This window comes from Scophthalmus maximus, chromosome 13 (genome assembly GCF_022379125.1).
Source record: "Scophthalmus maximus strain ysfricsl-2021 chromosome 13, ASM2237912v1, whole genome shotgun sequence".
In the NCBI taxonomy this organism is placed as follows: Eukaryota; Metazoa; Chordata; class Actinopteri; order Pleuronectiformes; family Scophthalmidae; genus Scophthalmus; species Scophthalmus maximus.
The window spans coordinates 14377919-14392500 of NC_061527.1; the positions used below are offsets into that span (position 1 = coordinate 14377919).

Sequence of the window (14582 nt, forward strand, 5' to 3'; positions counted from 1 at the left end):
ATTTCAAAAGTATTCCAAAGTATTTAACAAGTAGTCCTGTCTTAACTGCCAACTGAAGTCACTTGAGCAAAACTGACGGAAGAGTCCAAACACTGTTCATGCACATATTTGTCAGACCTAGGCAAAAAAAGAAACAAATTTTGTACACTGGAGCTCACAGCTACTGTCAAAGAGCATGTATAACTTACATTTTTCTGAAGGTGTCATTTCCCTTGTATGAAATAAAAAATATGTAGTGTCTGTATCTTAAATTTCGTAATTTTATGAAGATTTAAATTCTGACTAGAGCTGCGTGATTCGACCAAAGTCTCATCCTGATAGAGGTCATTTCATGTTAACCATACGGTAACTCGTTACGCATACCTTTTCTTGAACGTGTAATTTGGAGCCAAGTCTTGGCAGGTGTAAGTTGTAATGGCAGCTGTTATCTCATTCCGTCTTCATGTGTTTTTGCCATATGGTGTGCCGCGGGCAAAAGCCTCTTGGAACGTCTCAGTTTGAGGTTTGTTTTCAGCCTTCGACTGTACTTTTGTGGTTCTTCTCCTCCATAGACTCTTTCTGTGCTGTTCGACATGAGTCCTGCGTAGGCGGCACAAAATGTAAGTGGTGTGTGAGTCTGTCGCCGAGACTGGTTGGCAGCATGACTTGCAAATTACGGTTTTCTGGACAGACCAGCATCTTGTTCTGTTTTGGTTGGAGTCTTTCTCCTTTTTGCAATTACCATGTTCTTCCATGTTTGTTTATGTTGCCCTTGTGCAAAGTTCCTGCCTGTATCCTTGCTGTTTGAAAGAACATAAAGCATTAACAGAAAATACTGCCATACGGTTTGGATAGAGAATGATGAGACATTTTTTTGATATACTGTCATATTGAACAACTCTTGTTGTTTCTACTGTGATTTCTACGTAGCTTATTGGCCTGGGTGCAACATACTGTACAGTACACAAAGAAAGTCAGCCCCATAAAACACTGATCTCTGGCACCCTGCTGAGATTTGTGGGGGGAGAAGATTAAAAATTTAAAAAAAACACATTGTTTTCACAAAACAAAAACAGGTGCTGTTCATTGTGTGTTAGGGTATCATGCCACTGCACACACACACACACACACACACACACACACACACAGACACACAGACACACACAGGAATGTGACATTTAACTAAGAACAGTGGCATTGGGCCCAATACCACTGTGTGTGTGTGTGTGTGTGTGTGTGTGTGTGTGTGTGTGTGTGTGTGTGTGTGTGTGTGTGTGTGTGTGTGTGTGTGTGTGTGTGTGTGTGTGTGTGTGTGTGTGTGTGTGTGTGTGTGTGTGTGTGTGTGTGTGTGTGTGTGTGTGCGTTTTCTGGCCATTCAGAGAAAAACCCAAACATTAACTTGCATGTGGTGGTATGTCACTCTTCATCCGTAACATTTTCCAAAAATGTTTAATTTCTTTGAAGTCTTTGACATTTGAAGAGAGCAGCGCTGTTTGTTGCGTCTGTCTGTACCAGAACAAGATGTGCCAGCCTGTGGCATTTGTCCACAGTATATGAATTCTGTGAAAAACGGCATGTTGGTCCTTGCATGTTCCTACAGTATGTGTACAGTATGTCAGGATGTGTTGATATATGGGTTGGTGGTGAATGAATGTCCTCACAGCTACAGCACATGCATGAAATTACACACCGCACACCCTGTTACCCAGTTGACTGACAGCTTTTCTAAGTAGGTCATCTATGTAAATGCCAGCCTGTCAGTTTGCATCAATGGATACAAATCAAAATCCGCACCCTGTGACCAAAATCAGATGGGCACAACGGTGACAGCATAAATGCATATTGCACTGTTGGTCGGCAATAAATTCTTAAACCTTTGATTCTTACATTTGTTAATTGAAATTTAAAAAAAAAATCAGTTAACCTGCTTCACTGTCATTTTCCCATATACGGGATGTTTTACGGTTGAGATGAAATTTTCAGCAACTTATGTCAGCTACTGCTCCACTAAAGTGTTATTATGTGCAGTATTTGCTCCTCTGAGATCTTAAACTGCTATAGTCAATATTTTTATATTGCCAATGGATCAACTATGAGTGTTGTGAAAGGTGTTGCTCTTAGTAACAAGCCTACAATCGTTATATTTATATTATAGTTATATAATTATAGTTTTCCTAAGAGCTTTACTGTGAGTTTTTGTCTTTATTTTTGTTTTATAACCCACAGCTCTACTGTTATGTCTCTTCCCAAAACTCTGCTCAGTATTGATGAGGCAGCTGTTTTGAGTAAGAGATAAGTGTTTTAGCTCAATAATCCGAAATTGTCTTTTTCCATACCATAGTAAATAAAGATGGATGATGCGTCTTCTTCACTTCCTCCCACTGTACAAACTTTAAGGCAAAATCTCCCAGATTCAGGTGCTGCCATGTTGTACTGGGGACATAATTTGACTGGGGCATGGCCCATCAGAGGAGGGATGTTTGCATAAGTCTCTGTTTTAGGGCCATGATAACTCCGTGGGCAGTGAGGACACAGGGCGTAATTGTTACAGAAGTGATGTGTTTTAAAACTGAAACACATTAGTGTGGATGTAGCCTAATACATTTGACTTAAGTTCAACCACACCATAGTTAGGGGAGTTGTTATGTTTGGTTTTAATATAGAATATTTCTAATGTTTTGTCTCCAGTATGTGATCAAATATTAGAAACAAATTTTCATTTTTAATCTAATTTCCAACAAAAACACAGCCTTAAAAAAGCTTAACAAATCCAAGATTTGTTGTAATGGATTGCCTTTGTTCCCACCAGAGCGACAACAACAACTGAGAGTTCCATATAAATCTTTTTCATTGTGTTCTCATCACACGCCTTTCGTTCTCCTCAAGACTCTACGGGGCCAATGAGCACAGCCCACAACCACCCGCCTCACATGGGTGGCATGGTGGGACACCCGTCGGTCATCAGCACCTCCAGGCACCTGCCGTCCCCCATGTCCTCCCTGGGCTCGCCCATGAATGGCCTGGCCTCACCCTACCCCGTCATTACATCGTCTCTGGGCTCCCCCTCTGTATCGCTGCCGTCCACGCCCCACATGAACTTCGGACAGCTCAGCAGTCCACAGGTGAGAAAATGTGTTGGTGTTGTGATGGTTATCAGACGGCAATGGACATTTTTCTCCTGATTTCAACTTTTCCCCTCCCTTTTAATTTAAATATAACATTTATTATTAAAATGAGGGTTTATGATCAAGTTATGATGTTTGGTGCATACCAGATGTAATATCGTATATCATCCTCTTGTATAAAAACAGACAAGGCTCTCTATTCATCGCTGCGCTCTCATCAACAGTGATTTATCTTCATTCAAATTACATTTGGCACGGTCCGTCTGCATGAAACTATCATGTTCTTTGGTTGATCATGTGCCTTTCGTTCTTGGAAACTCCGACAGCGGACAGGACGTTGAAGGTTAGCCATATCCAATGTGTTTGGCTGGCATACTGTACCTTGGCTTTTCTTGCTGCCCCCTCCCCCTCTACTGACCTTTACACGTCTCTCCTTAAAGGTCATCGGTGAGTTCTGTGTTGCTGCTGTAATGCGAGGGGCCTTAAGATACAGTCCAACTTTTAGCATTTTAATTTTGTACTGGGACATTTTTTTCAATTTATTTAACTTGTTTGCTTAAAAGTTTCCTTTTATAGTACTCTATTGATTATTACACCAGTCTTTTATGATCCAAGCACAGCTCCTTTTTGTGTGAGGTTGAGGTTGCATTATTTTAAACTGCAGCAGCCATAAGCTGTTTTGACTCAGCTAATGGAGATACCTTCTTTAAGTGGTCCATTGAATGAACTACAAACCCCACTGTGCTTTGATGATCAGCTGCACATACAGAACACACACACACACACACACACACACACACACACACACACACACACACAGACACACAGACACACAGAGGCTGGATTGAGGCCAGTGCTGCAGGGCGCAGCAGACAGTAATATACGTTGCTTCAATCACAGTATGGATCGGTGCCTTCAGGGAGGGCCAGAGTTAATACAATTGTTTGGTGTGACCGTCTTTTGACTTCTTTGCCGACAGCCAGTGACCAAGCCACCGTCGGGTCAACGTGTCATGTAACGTTTTGTACTGCTTTCCATGGCTGGACTGAAGGTCATGAGCAGTCATGGGCTTGAAAGCCACGGATGCAAGCAGATAGAATTATACTTGTCAGCCATCTCTTTTCAAGACCTTTAAAGTCCTAATCATTATCTTCTGAACACATAATTTCAGATAGATTTACATATACAATCGCAGGCTTTAACTTGTAGTGATTAACAATGTATTTTTTAACTGGAAGGATGACCAGCTTGCTGCTGCATTTAGTTGCAACAGAAAACATTCAAGGCTCAATTTAATATTCAGTTATTTCAAACCATTTCATTTGAAATACTACAGTCAGTTTTAGAGTGATAGCGGCTTCTAATCCCGTGGTTTGAGATTTAAATCGGGGCTGTTTTAGTTTTTCTTTTCTTTTTTACATATAGAGCAAAAAATTAGGATTATTTTTTAAATGCACAATTTCCCAAAGCCCAAACTGACATAATCCTAACTGCCTGTTTTTTCTTCCGTGAGTAGGCTGTACCAAAAAGATAACTAATATAAGATATTTAATTAAATTGAATTGAAGCTGGAACCAGGTTAAAAATTACCTGGATGGATGGACTTCATTGATCTTAATCTGGGAAATTCTGTATTAATTGATTCTCAGCAAAGTTGCAGACTATTGCTCCACTGATCAACTGACTGATTAATTAGCTTATCATTTCATCTCTGTTTGCATTTGTTTCACTGATTGTGCCTTACAAACAAACAGTGAAACTCTGAACTACATGGCTGCCGCGGCTGAGCCTTACATGTATGATGCAGTATTTTCTTCCTGCCATGTGTTGTATAAAGAATGTATGATGCATCAATAATCCATATACAGTGCTTGTAGCCGTTTTGGCACCAATATGTTTTCTGCCTAAAACAGCACGTGCCTCTGAACAACTGTTTGAGTGTGCCACAAGACTTATTTTTTCTCGAGCCGTACATGTGTAAAATTAATTATTTGTGAAAACTGTGTTGAAGAGTGCACTGGAGAGGAATGGCCATGCTGTATCGACTAACCGATGAGCAAATACGCAGGGGGCTGAATGCCTGCCTGTGGGGCATCCGCAGTTGAGGAGGCCTCGTGGCGTTGTAGGAAACCAGTGTTCTCTGCGAACACTGTAAGACTGAAAGAGAAAATATCTCCTGTATACGCTCCTCTGCTGTGAGGTCACAGCTGTAGATTCCTCAGCTCAGTTTGCCATTAGTGGATATTCATAAGAAAAGTGCACGTTGTAAATAAGTGATAGGAGAGCCTGAGGTGACTGTCCTATATGTCGAGCTGCATCAAATATATAGGACAGGAGGGCATATGTAGGTCAACCTTGTTATTTCCAGTTGGAGTGCCGACGTTTGCACATAAACAAACAAACAAACATAAACGCGCGGCCCATGTGTCCTACCTGTCTCTCATCGGCAGGAGAGGGTCAAAGGGCTCGAGGAAGATAAGAGAAAGGGAGATATATAAAAGTTGAAGGAAGTCCGACTGGTTGCCTTGAACATACTTTGCCTCTCGTTGAAGAGTCTCCATTACCTCCACCGCATGCTGGAGTGTCTCATTTATTTTAACCGTAGTGGGTTCTTTACACCTTTTTGTCTCATGGGCCTCTCGGAGGTCACATGACACCTCATGCCGTAGCGAGTCATCAGTCTCAGTTAGTGAGGTTTGGATGTCTATATAAGGAGCTAATAAGTTTCCGACGTTAATAGTTGGTTCTGATAAAAATGAATTTTGCAGAGATTAGAAACGTCAACATCTTAGCACTTTGTCTTAAAGTCTCCTTCAGTCTCGGGAGTTCCGACACAGGAGCCCCCTCTGCTGTTTGTGCCTGAGAACTGCGCTTCTCTTTGCACACACCCTCTCCCTGTCAACTAACAGAGAAAAACCTGTCTGACAGGCCTCAGACACAGGGCTGGGCTCCTCCCACTGTGTGAGCATGTGATTGCACCCTGCAACACTTTCACAATAAAGCGTGTGGGCGGGGAGAGGATGATAATATGACTGAGTGGAAGACAAACTAGAGGAAATAGAGGAAGGGAGAGAGAGTGTATCATGAGACCTGCTCACACTTTTCACTCTTACTTCCCCTCTGCTTCCTCCTCCGCTCTGTTTGCTCAGTCCTGGCAACCTCAGCGTCAATTCATGTGTCTCTGCTCTCTATTCCGTCTTCCTGTCATCCCCAGATGAACTCTATGAACAGTGTTAGCAGCTCGGAGGACATCAAGCCTCCGCCAGGGCTACAGAACATGGGAAACATCAACTACCAGTGTACAAGCCCCGGGGGAATGTCAAAGCACATCTGCGCCATTTGCGGGGACCGCTCCTCAGGTAATCTTAGAGGGTGTGAGGATGGAGGAGAGAAATTTACACTCCCACTCCCTGCCCCCCAGATGCTTGGATGAAAGATAGCAGATTGATTTCAAGGTGACTTGTCAGGTTTAACTGTTTATTTAATCTGTCGCTAAGCTCTTTTTTGTGATGTTGTTACTGTGTTTACAAATGGTTTACAAGTTAATGGCCACGTGCCTCCGAACCTGATTCCAACTTGTGTCCAAAAAAGAGGTTTACAGCCCACACTGTGAACCCTGAGTACAGTGAGGTGTACAGCGAGGTTTATTTGTGTCTGAATGTAGAACTGACATGGCATTTCTCTGTTTCCACAGGAAAGCATTACGGCGTGTACAGCTGTGAGGGATGCAAGGGCTTCTTCAAGAGGACCGTCCGTAAAGATCTCACTTACACATGTCGAGACAGCAAGGAGTGCCTGATTGACAAGCGCCAGCGAAACCGCTGCCAATACTGTCGTTATCAGAAGTGCCTGGCCATGGGCATGAAGAGAGAAGGTTGGCCTGGGTTCTGTATTCATTTATTATTTCAAACCCAGAGGGGAGATCCTTACAAATACATGTTGTACAAACAGGAATTCAGGAGTTCAAACCTGCTGAAATATATTCCAAATTCTAGTCAAGATCAAAATGTAATGTAGTGAATCTGCTTCAGAGGTTACATGAAGGTTCAAGTGATTATAACTTAGCATACATTGTTTCATTTCTTGACAAATGGCTGCTTTTTGTCAGATTGCACAACTGAGAGTTTGTTCTTAATGTTTTAATCCTTGTAGTGCTGCTGTTGTATCAGTGATATTATGAGGTTTGACCTTAAATGTATGTGTTTGTGTGCGTATGTGTGTATGTCCGTGCAGCGGTGCAGGAAGAGAGGCAGCGTGGGAAGGAGCGGGGCGAGAGCGAGGTGGAGTCTACCAGCAGTTTCAACGAGGACATGCCCGTGGACAAGATCCTGGATGCTGAGGTGGCTGTGGAGCCCAAAACAGAGACGTACAGCGACGGCAGCCCCGGAAACTCTGTAAGAATCACAGACACTGAAAGAAATCCCCAAACCCCTACGCAGCCTGATCCTCGATTCAAATGTTGTTCTAATTAGTAAGCAAGTTACATTATGGGTGTGAATGCAGGCTTCACTGTCGACGATCTACTGTCTGTGCTGTTGCCAGCTGCTCTGAACACTTGTATACGTTGTTTCCCAGTTAGTAACAATTTGAATCAAGAATCATGTAAATCTGAAGACCTGTCAAAAGTCAATAAATTAACACTGACGTACACACCGACTTACGAATGCCATCAGGTACACCTGTACAGTCTCATGTAGTCTAGCAAAACAGCCCTGCAGTAAATCCGACCACCCAAAGCTGATATTGCTGAGCTCTGGTGACACTGTGAAAGTGGTAACTCCACTCTGCGATCAATTTTTGCGACTGACTTCCAAAACTTTCACAGGTCTTCGGAGGAATTCCTTGGTTTACAAGGCACTAAAGAACCAGTCACGGCTGCACCTGCTCCAACTGCTGATAGAAGTTTTAGACATTCGTGCAGTTTGCTAACAGGCACAGTGACTGACTGCGTGTTTTTAACATTTTCATCTCCTCGTTCCTTCTCCAGACCAACGACCCCGTCACCAATATCTGCCAAGCAGCAGACAAGCAGCTCTTCACCCTGGTGGAGTGGGCCAAACGGATCCCGCACTTCTCCGACCTCCCCCTCGACGATCAGGTCATCCTACTAAGAGCAGGTGGGCTCATAACTAAATGTGATACACAAAGGAAACTTTCCGAGTGGTAAAGAAGCCTTTCTGCGACCCAGTAGGTCTTTATCCTCAGGCAGACAGACTATTTTAGTCTTCTCCATTTGCCCAACACATTTTTTTGCCATCTAGTTTAATGGAGCGGTGAAACCAAATATAAATGGACCATTTCCCTCGAGTCCCAGCAGTTTGCAGCTGTACAGTGCTGACCTCTGCTGGTGAGAGGTTTCACACCCAGGCCTGAATGAGAGAGTTTGAGAAGTCCCACAACAAACATTTTTAAAAGAATAAATTAGTTGTTCAAATTATTCATTGAAAATTTAGAGGGACTGTGAGGCAGGGATAGACAGAGAAGATCGAGAGGTCACAGTCCTATTTTTTTCGCATCCAGGCTGGAACGAGCTGCTCATCGCTTCATTCTCGCATCGCTCTGTCACGGTTAAAGATGGCATCCTGTTGGCGACGGGCCTCCACGTCCACAGAAGCAGTGCCCACAGTGCTGGAGTGGGCTCCATCTTTGATAGGTAGGTAGAAGATAAGGCAACATCTTACAAAATTGAACATTAGCTGTGATGACTCCTATTATGCAGCTCAAGAACTTTCAAACCACTGCAAATATTTGTCATTTTGTGGACAAATTAAAAAAATATTGCCAGAGATGAAGGCACATTATTGTATTTGGATATCGACTGACCCACTGTCCATTCTGTGACTCTCTAATAATATTTTCTTATTCTCCTGCAGAGTTCTGACAGAGTTGGTATCTAAAATGAAAGATATGCAGATGGATAAGACAGAGCTCGGCTGCCTGCGCGCCATTGTCCTCTTCAATCCAGGTCAGTCGTCTCTCAATTTGGAAATTCCCCCGAGTTGTATGCTAAATGAGACAAACATAATATTCACAATGCAGCAGATTCACCAGATGTTTCCATGTACGGTACTGGTCAAAAAAATAATGTTGGTCATCATACTATGGTTTTATATCTTCACTGTCCACCCATGATTTTACAGCTGCTCAGGAAAGACACATTGGCTCTGTGACATCACAGCTTAAATTAATGATCTTTCCTCTAATATGTTAAAATGCAGGTTGATGTTATGTGGATCAGAAGGGATTTTCATGTGGTTGTGCGCGACTTTGAATTTGTGTCTGTTTCAGATGCAAAAGGTCTTTCAAACCCACCCGAAGTTGAGGGTCTGAGGGAAAAAGTATACGCTTCATTGGAGTCATATACAAAACAGAAATACCCCGACCAGCCCGGCAGGTAGGAAATGCATAACGTTATAGGATCAATCGCTATCAAACACCATTGTTTGTAGGGGATATACTAGGCTTTTTCAGTCTTTCCCTGTCCTCTAGCGTGTTCTATAGGTTTTTTGTGTGTGTAAATGGTCTGCAAAGTTTAAAAGCCCAGAGTATGCACACACCCAAACAAAGCCAGGTTGGTTGACCAATCACAACAGAGTGGGCCAGCTGGCCAATCGGAGCAGACTGGGCTTCATTTGGAGGGAGGGGCCTTAAAGAGACATGTTTGACGTTGCTGAACGTTAAAGCATGTAAACCTTTTCATTTAATCATCCAAATTTAAATCTTGAACTTGAATATGAGCATGTCTCCTGTTCTTGTTAAATTTTGTGCAAGGAAGATCACAGGTTACATTCCATAAATGCCGCTGCTGTACTTGGAAAGAAAAGCCCTCACTGCCATTTAACTCAAGCTGAAGAGAAGGTTTCTGATAATAAACATAACGATAACTAATTCTTTTCTTGAGAATTTGGAAATTAATTTAGTTAAGGAAATTAAACTTGAACTCAGTATTTTGCACTATTTTTCTCTCTCTCCCAGATTTGCCAAACTGCTGCTTCGCCTGCCCGCCCTGCGCTCCATCGGCCTCAAGTGCCTGGAGCATCTATTCTTCTTCAAGCTAATCGGGGACACGCCCATCGACACCTTCCTGATGGAGATGCTGGAGGCGCCGCATCAGATCACATGACACCAGTCCCCCCCCCTTCCCTTTGTATATACTCCCACATTGTCAGTGATATGAAGATAGAATAAAAGAAAAGACTTGATTTAAATTGTAAAACAGCATATTTTGTACCAAGCAAAGCATTGTAATTAAAAATTTTAAAAAGTATTTTGATGTTGTGGGGAGGGTGAGACGTTTGAGTACGCCGTCAAAATGAATTCTAATACACTTGTTAACAGACTTCTTTTGTAAATAGATAATTTCAGGTGTCCATTTGAGAGCAACCCAATGCAATTTTGAAAAAAAAAATAGTATTTTCTTCAAAGAGGAATTGAATACGAACAGAAACCATCCCTCACATTTGAGAATTCTTACAGAATAAAGTTATTTAAAAATGTATCTAAAATCTTTATTTGTGTTGTCGTACTTTGACTCATCATGCCGTATATTGTTAGTAAGCACAAATTACTATTTCCTTCAAGACCATGATCCTCTGAAGCTGCTTTTTGTGTGTGCGCTAATATTATTAGATATTTCTATTTTGGCAGCTCATTTTTAAAGCCTAAACAATTTGCACAAATAAGCATCAAACTTGATTGGCATGCTTATTAATGTATTCATTTTTTTACATCTCACACTAAACAACAGAAAAACAGTCTCGCAGTGAATAAGTAACCTGATGGATCGTTGTTCTTGCTTACTGTGTGTGTGTGTGTGTACTCAGGCCACTAGATGGCAGCCATGGCGTGTACGCACACACATGGACACATTCCAGTGTATCAGATGCAAACAGGACTGTCTGCAGACCTCAGCATCAGGGACTCCTCCTAATTACAAAGACCTGTGATACTGTGAAGATTAATCGAGGTGGCAATGATTCCAATGGAAAATTTTACAAAAACTTTATAATACATAAAACATTACAACAGCAGCCTGAATGTTAAGTAGGCTGGGCTCATACAGCATATAGATCCTTTGGCTGACAGTCACTAATCACAACAGCTTGTTTTTGTTAATAATTGACATACTTTTGCCTGACAACTATCAATATTGCACGGGCCTCTAAAACTAACTCTTGGGCTCTATGGAGAAATCCTTTTTTTTCTGCACAGAAAGATGGAACTGTTTTTCTTCCACAACAACAAAAAGAAGCATGCTGGAGCTTTATCTACCCATTTATCTATTTATCTGAAATAAATAAAAAATATCTATATCCCTTAAAAGTATGACCGTATGACCTTACAACCTGCTCTTCACTTCCTGAACATTGTAATTAGTTTCTAATGGAAAGGGGTAAAAAAAGAAAAAGACGTGCGTCTCTGTAACTCTGGCATCCAGTCTGCAAGGGAGGAGAGAGAGAGAGAGAGAGGTTACCTGCACCTGCACATGGGGAGTCTCTCTCTCTCTCTCTCTCTCTTCTTCTTCTTCCCGTTCGCCCCTAATAGGATAATTGATAGATAGATCTACAGCCCTAACAGTCAATAGTTGTGGACTCAGCGAGGTCGTCGGAGGCTCCGAGGAGAAACTTTGATGCGCTGCTGTCTGAGGGTCGCGGCAGCAGCAGGTTGCAGCAGGACTCTCTCTCTCTCTCTCTCTCTCTCTCTCTCTCTCTCTCCATCTCTCTCTCTCTCTCTCTCTCTCTCTCCATCTCTCTCTCTCTCTCTCTCTCTCCATCTCTCTCTCTCTCTCCATCTCTCTCTCTCTCTCTCCATCTCTCTCTCTCTCTCCATCTCTCTCTCTCTCTCTCCATCTCTCTCTCTGCCTCTCTCTCTCTCTCTCTCTCTCTCTCCATCTCTCTCTCTACCTCCCCCCTCTCTCTCTCCATCTCTCTCTCTCTCTCTCTCTCTCTCCATCTCTCTCTCTCTCCCCCCCTCTCCCCCCTCTCTCTCTCTCCACCCCCCCCCCCTCTCTCTCTCCCCCCCCTCTCCCCCCTCTCTCTCTCTCCATCTCCCCCCCCCCCCCCCTCTCTCTCTCTCCATCTCTCTCTCTCTCTGAGCTCCAGAGATGCTCCGAGGAGAGGAGCGAGTTCAAACGCTCCACAACACGTCGCAGCCGCGAGGAAGATCACACTTGACAGGTATGGAACTCTTCCTGGACTAAGATTCCGTTTTATCTTAAAATCATTCACTAACTTAACTAAACTTCACTAACTTAACTAAACTTTGGTCCAATTCCTGTGCGCCCCGGCCGTTAATATCTGATGACATAATTATACACATATTATATAATTATAATATAATTATATATCTGATGACATCATTATACTTATCGCCTCAATTTGAAAGTCACTTTTGTAAACTAATAATTCCATTGAGATATATATATTTGTTCATCATCATATTATGCACGTGGCCATCGTCACTACATATTAAACAACTGTTAAAACAGTTGAAACTTATGAAGCAAACTCCGGCCACTTTTAAATTGATTTTTTTTCTAAAAACCAATTGAACTGCTGCCAAGTCGCCGGAGAACCCAAAGTGTTTGTGTCCATTTCGTTTTCCTCACGCGGGATGTCCCGTCCCTGCAGGTATGGACCACGGGGCAGTGTGCGCCGGGTGCCACCGGCTCATCACGGACAGATTCCTGCTCCGCGTCACCGGCGGCCTCTGGCACGAGGCGTGTGTGCGGTGCGCGGCGTGCGGGGACGCGCTCCGGAACTCCTGCTTTCTGCGCGACCGCAAACTCTACTGCAAGCGGGACTACGCCGAGTGAGTACCCCTCCGTTCGTGCTGGGCTCCACGACATAAACAGATTGTCCAGCTGCATGTGGCACAAATCTGATTTTACACAGTGTCTGTCTTCCCCCTCAGAGGTTGCATTTCATTTAAGGCTCAAAATATTTGCAAGGAACAGTGTTTTTTTTCTGTGGGCCATCAACGGTTCCCCCTCTAAAGTAAAGGACGTTTTACCTTGAGAAATGTTCTTTTTGTTCTTTCTGCTTTTTGATTTGTCTAAAATAGAGGAAACATGCACCCCATTTTTTTTAAATAAATGTGTATAGTACAATCCTTTTTTTTTTTGTGTGTCTCCCAGCTTTGGATCATACATTTCAAATACACTGTCTTGGTGCAATTGGATGTTTTTCCTGCAACATGGACTATAACGTTGTTCATGATATAGGAACATCAACTACTGTACTTTCTGTACTTTCACTCATGTTCAAAGGACGTTTGTTTTATTTTCATTTTATATTATTTAGTTAAAATGTTTTAGCCTTCTGACCCCAAAAAATTATTGTGGGTTATCAAGGCAGTTTTCACAACAGAACCCTTGTCCATGTCTGACCTTGACTAAGAATGTGTGTGTGTTAGAGAGAGAGAGAGAGTTGGGAAACAAGTATTCTCTGTATAGTAACTTAATTGTAGGCCTATCTATTCCATCTTAGTGTTGTACAGTATAGAATTTTTAGTTTATGGCAAAAAAAAGTAATATGTTGTGTGTGTGTGTGTGTGTGTGTGTGTGTGTGTGTGTGTGTGCATGTGCGTGTGCGCGTTTGGTGGTTGTGTATGAGTGTGTGTAGTTGTGTATGAGTGTGTGTGGTTGTGTATGAGTGTGTGTGGTTGTGTATGAGTGTGTGTAGTTGTGTATGAGTGTGTGTGGTGTAACTTCTAGTTAACTTGGCACAGAGCACTTTGAACAAGGTGACTGTAGGAGGAAGGGATGGCGAGGGAGCTGGAATGTGAGAACACTATTGCATACTGTATCCACACACACGAACACACACACACACACACACACACCAACACACACCACAGACACCACAGACATGCAGCACACAACCAGGGGTAGAGCTCAACTGACACATTGTCAAAATGTGTTAAAATTTCGAGACCCGCTGGCGTGGCAACTGCAAGCTGGGGACAACATATGGTCTGGTTGACGAGGTAGCCTAGCGCCCCCCCGCCCCCCCTCAAAACTGCCAGCAACACCCACTGCCCGACTCCCTCATATGACCTAATCCCCTCATTCTTCTTCCAAAACGTGCTCTCGCCTAAGCAAGAGCCAAGACAAAAATGTACAAGCCGAAAGGCAGCAGCCCCCGTTACTTCTGAACAATTGAGCGATGGTGGTTTTGCCAAACCGGCAGGTGAACAAGACACGTTGCACTGCACCCGCTGGTCCAAATTGCGACCCACCATCTTGTTTCCACTCCTTTAAAGTTACACTGCAGTGGTGTTTGGAGCCCACGTCCCTTTGCAAGCAGAACAGTTGAAAATGTTCTTTTAACGATGACCAAGCACTTGAATCAACATTTTTTAATGGCGTCTCAAAGGATGAATGGGAATTTATAGAGTGTTCATACAAGACCACATCATTCAAGGTGTTTATATCCAGAGCAGTGGAGATGATCGCACTTGGCCAACGCACAGAGAGAA

The 14582-nt window shown here is 42.9% G+C and overlaps 2 protein-coding genes across 7 annotated transcripts in view; both read left to right on the forward strand.

Annotated features, from left to right (window-relative positions):
* Positions 1 to 10609, forward strand: part of rxrgb (retinoid X receptor, gamma b) — a 30043-nt gene extending 19434 nt beyond the window's left edge. For 4 of the 6 annotated variants that reach the window (XM_035646924.2, XM_035646923.2, XM_035646925.2 and 1 more), the window contains exons 2-10: positions 2866 to 3101; positions 6319 to 6463; positions 6799 to 6978; positions 7320 to 7498; positions 8092 to 8221; positions 8625 to 8757; positions 8978 to 9069; positions 9393 to 9498; positions 10080 to 10609. In XM_035646924.2, coding sequence (XP_035502817.1) covers positions 2880 to 3101; positions 6319 to 6463; positions 6799 to 6978; positions 7320 to 7498; positions 8092 to 8221; positions 8625 to 8757; positions 8978 to 9069; positions 9393 to 9498; positions 10080 to 10227 — 1335 coding nt within the window. In that variant the 5' untranslated portion in view covers positions 2866 to 2879 and the 3' untranslated portion in view covers positions 10228 to 10609. Of the gene's footprint in view, positions 1 to 551; positions 600 to 2865; positions 3102 to 6318; positions 6464 to 6798; positions 6979 to 7319; positions 7499 to 8091; positions 8222 to 8624; positions 8758 to 8977; positions 9070 to 9392; positions 9499 to 10079 lie in introns of all 6 variants that reach the window. The other 2 variants (XM_035646919.2, XM_035646920.2) reach the window with 2 other exon arrangements.
* A 2126-nt stretch (positions 10610 to 12735) lies between these two features.
* Positions 12736 to 14582, forward strand: part of lmx1a (LIM homeobox transcription factor 1, alpha) — a 10968-nt gene continuing 9121 nt past the window's right edge. Inside the window, exon 1 of the mRNA XM_035646930.2 lies at positions 12736 to 12914. Coding sequence (XP_035502823.2) covers positions 12736 to 12914 — 179 coding nt within the window. The remainder of the gene's footprint in view (positions 12915 to 14582) is intronic.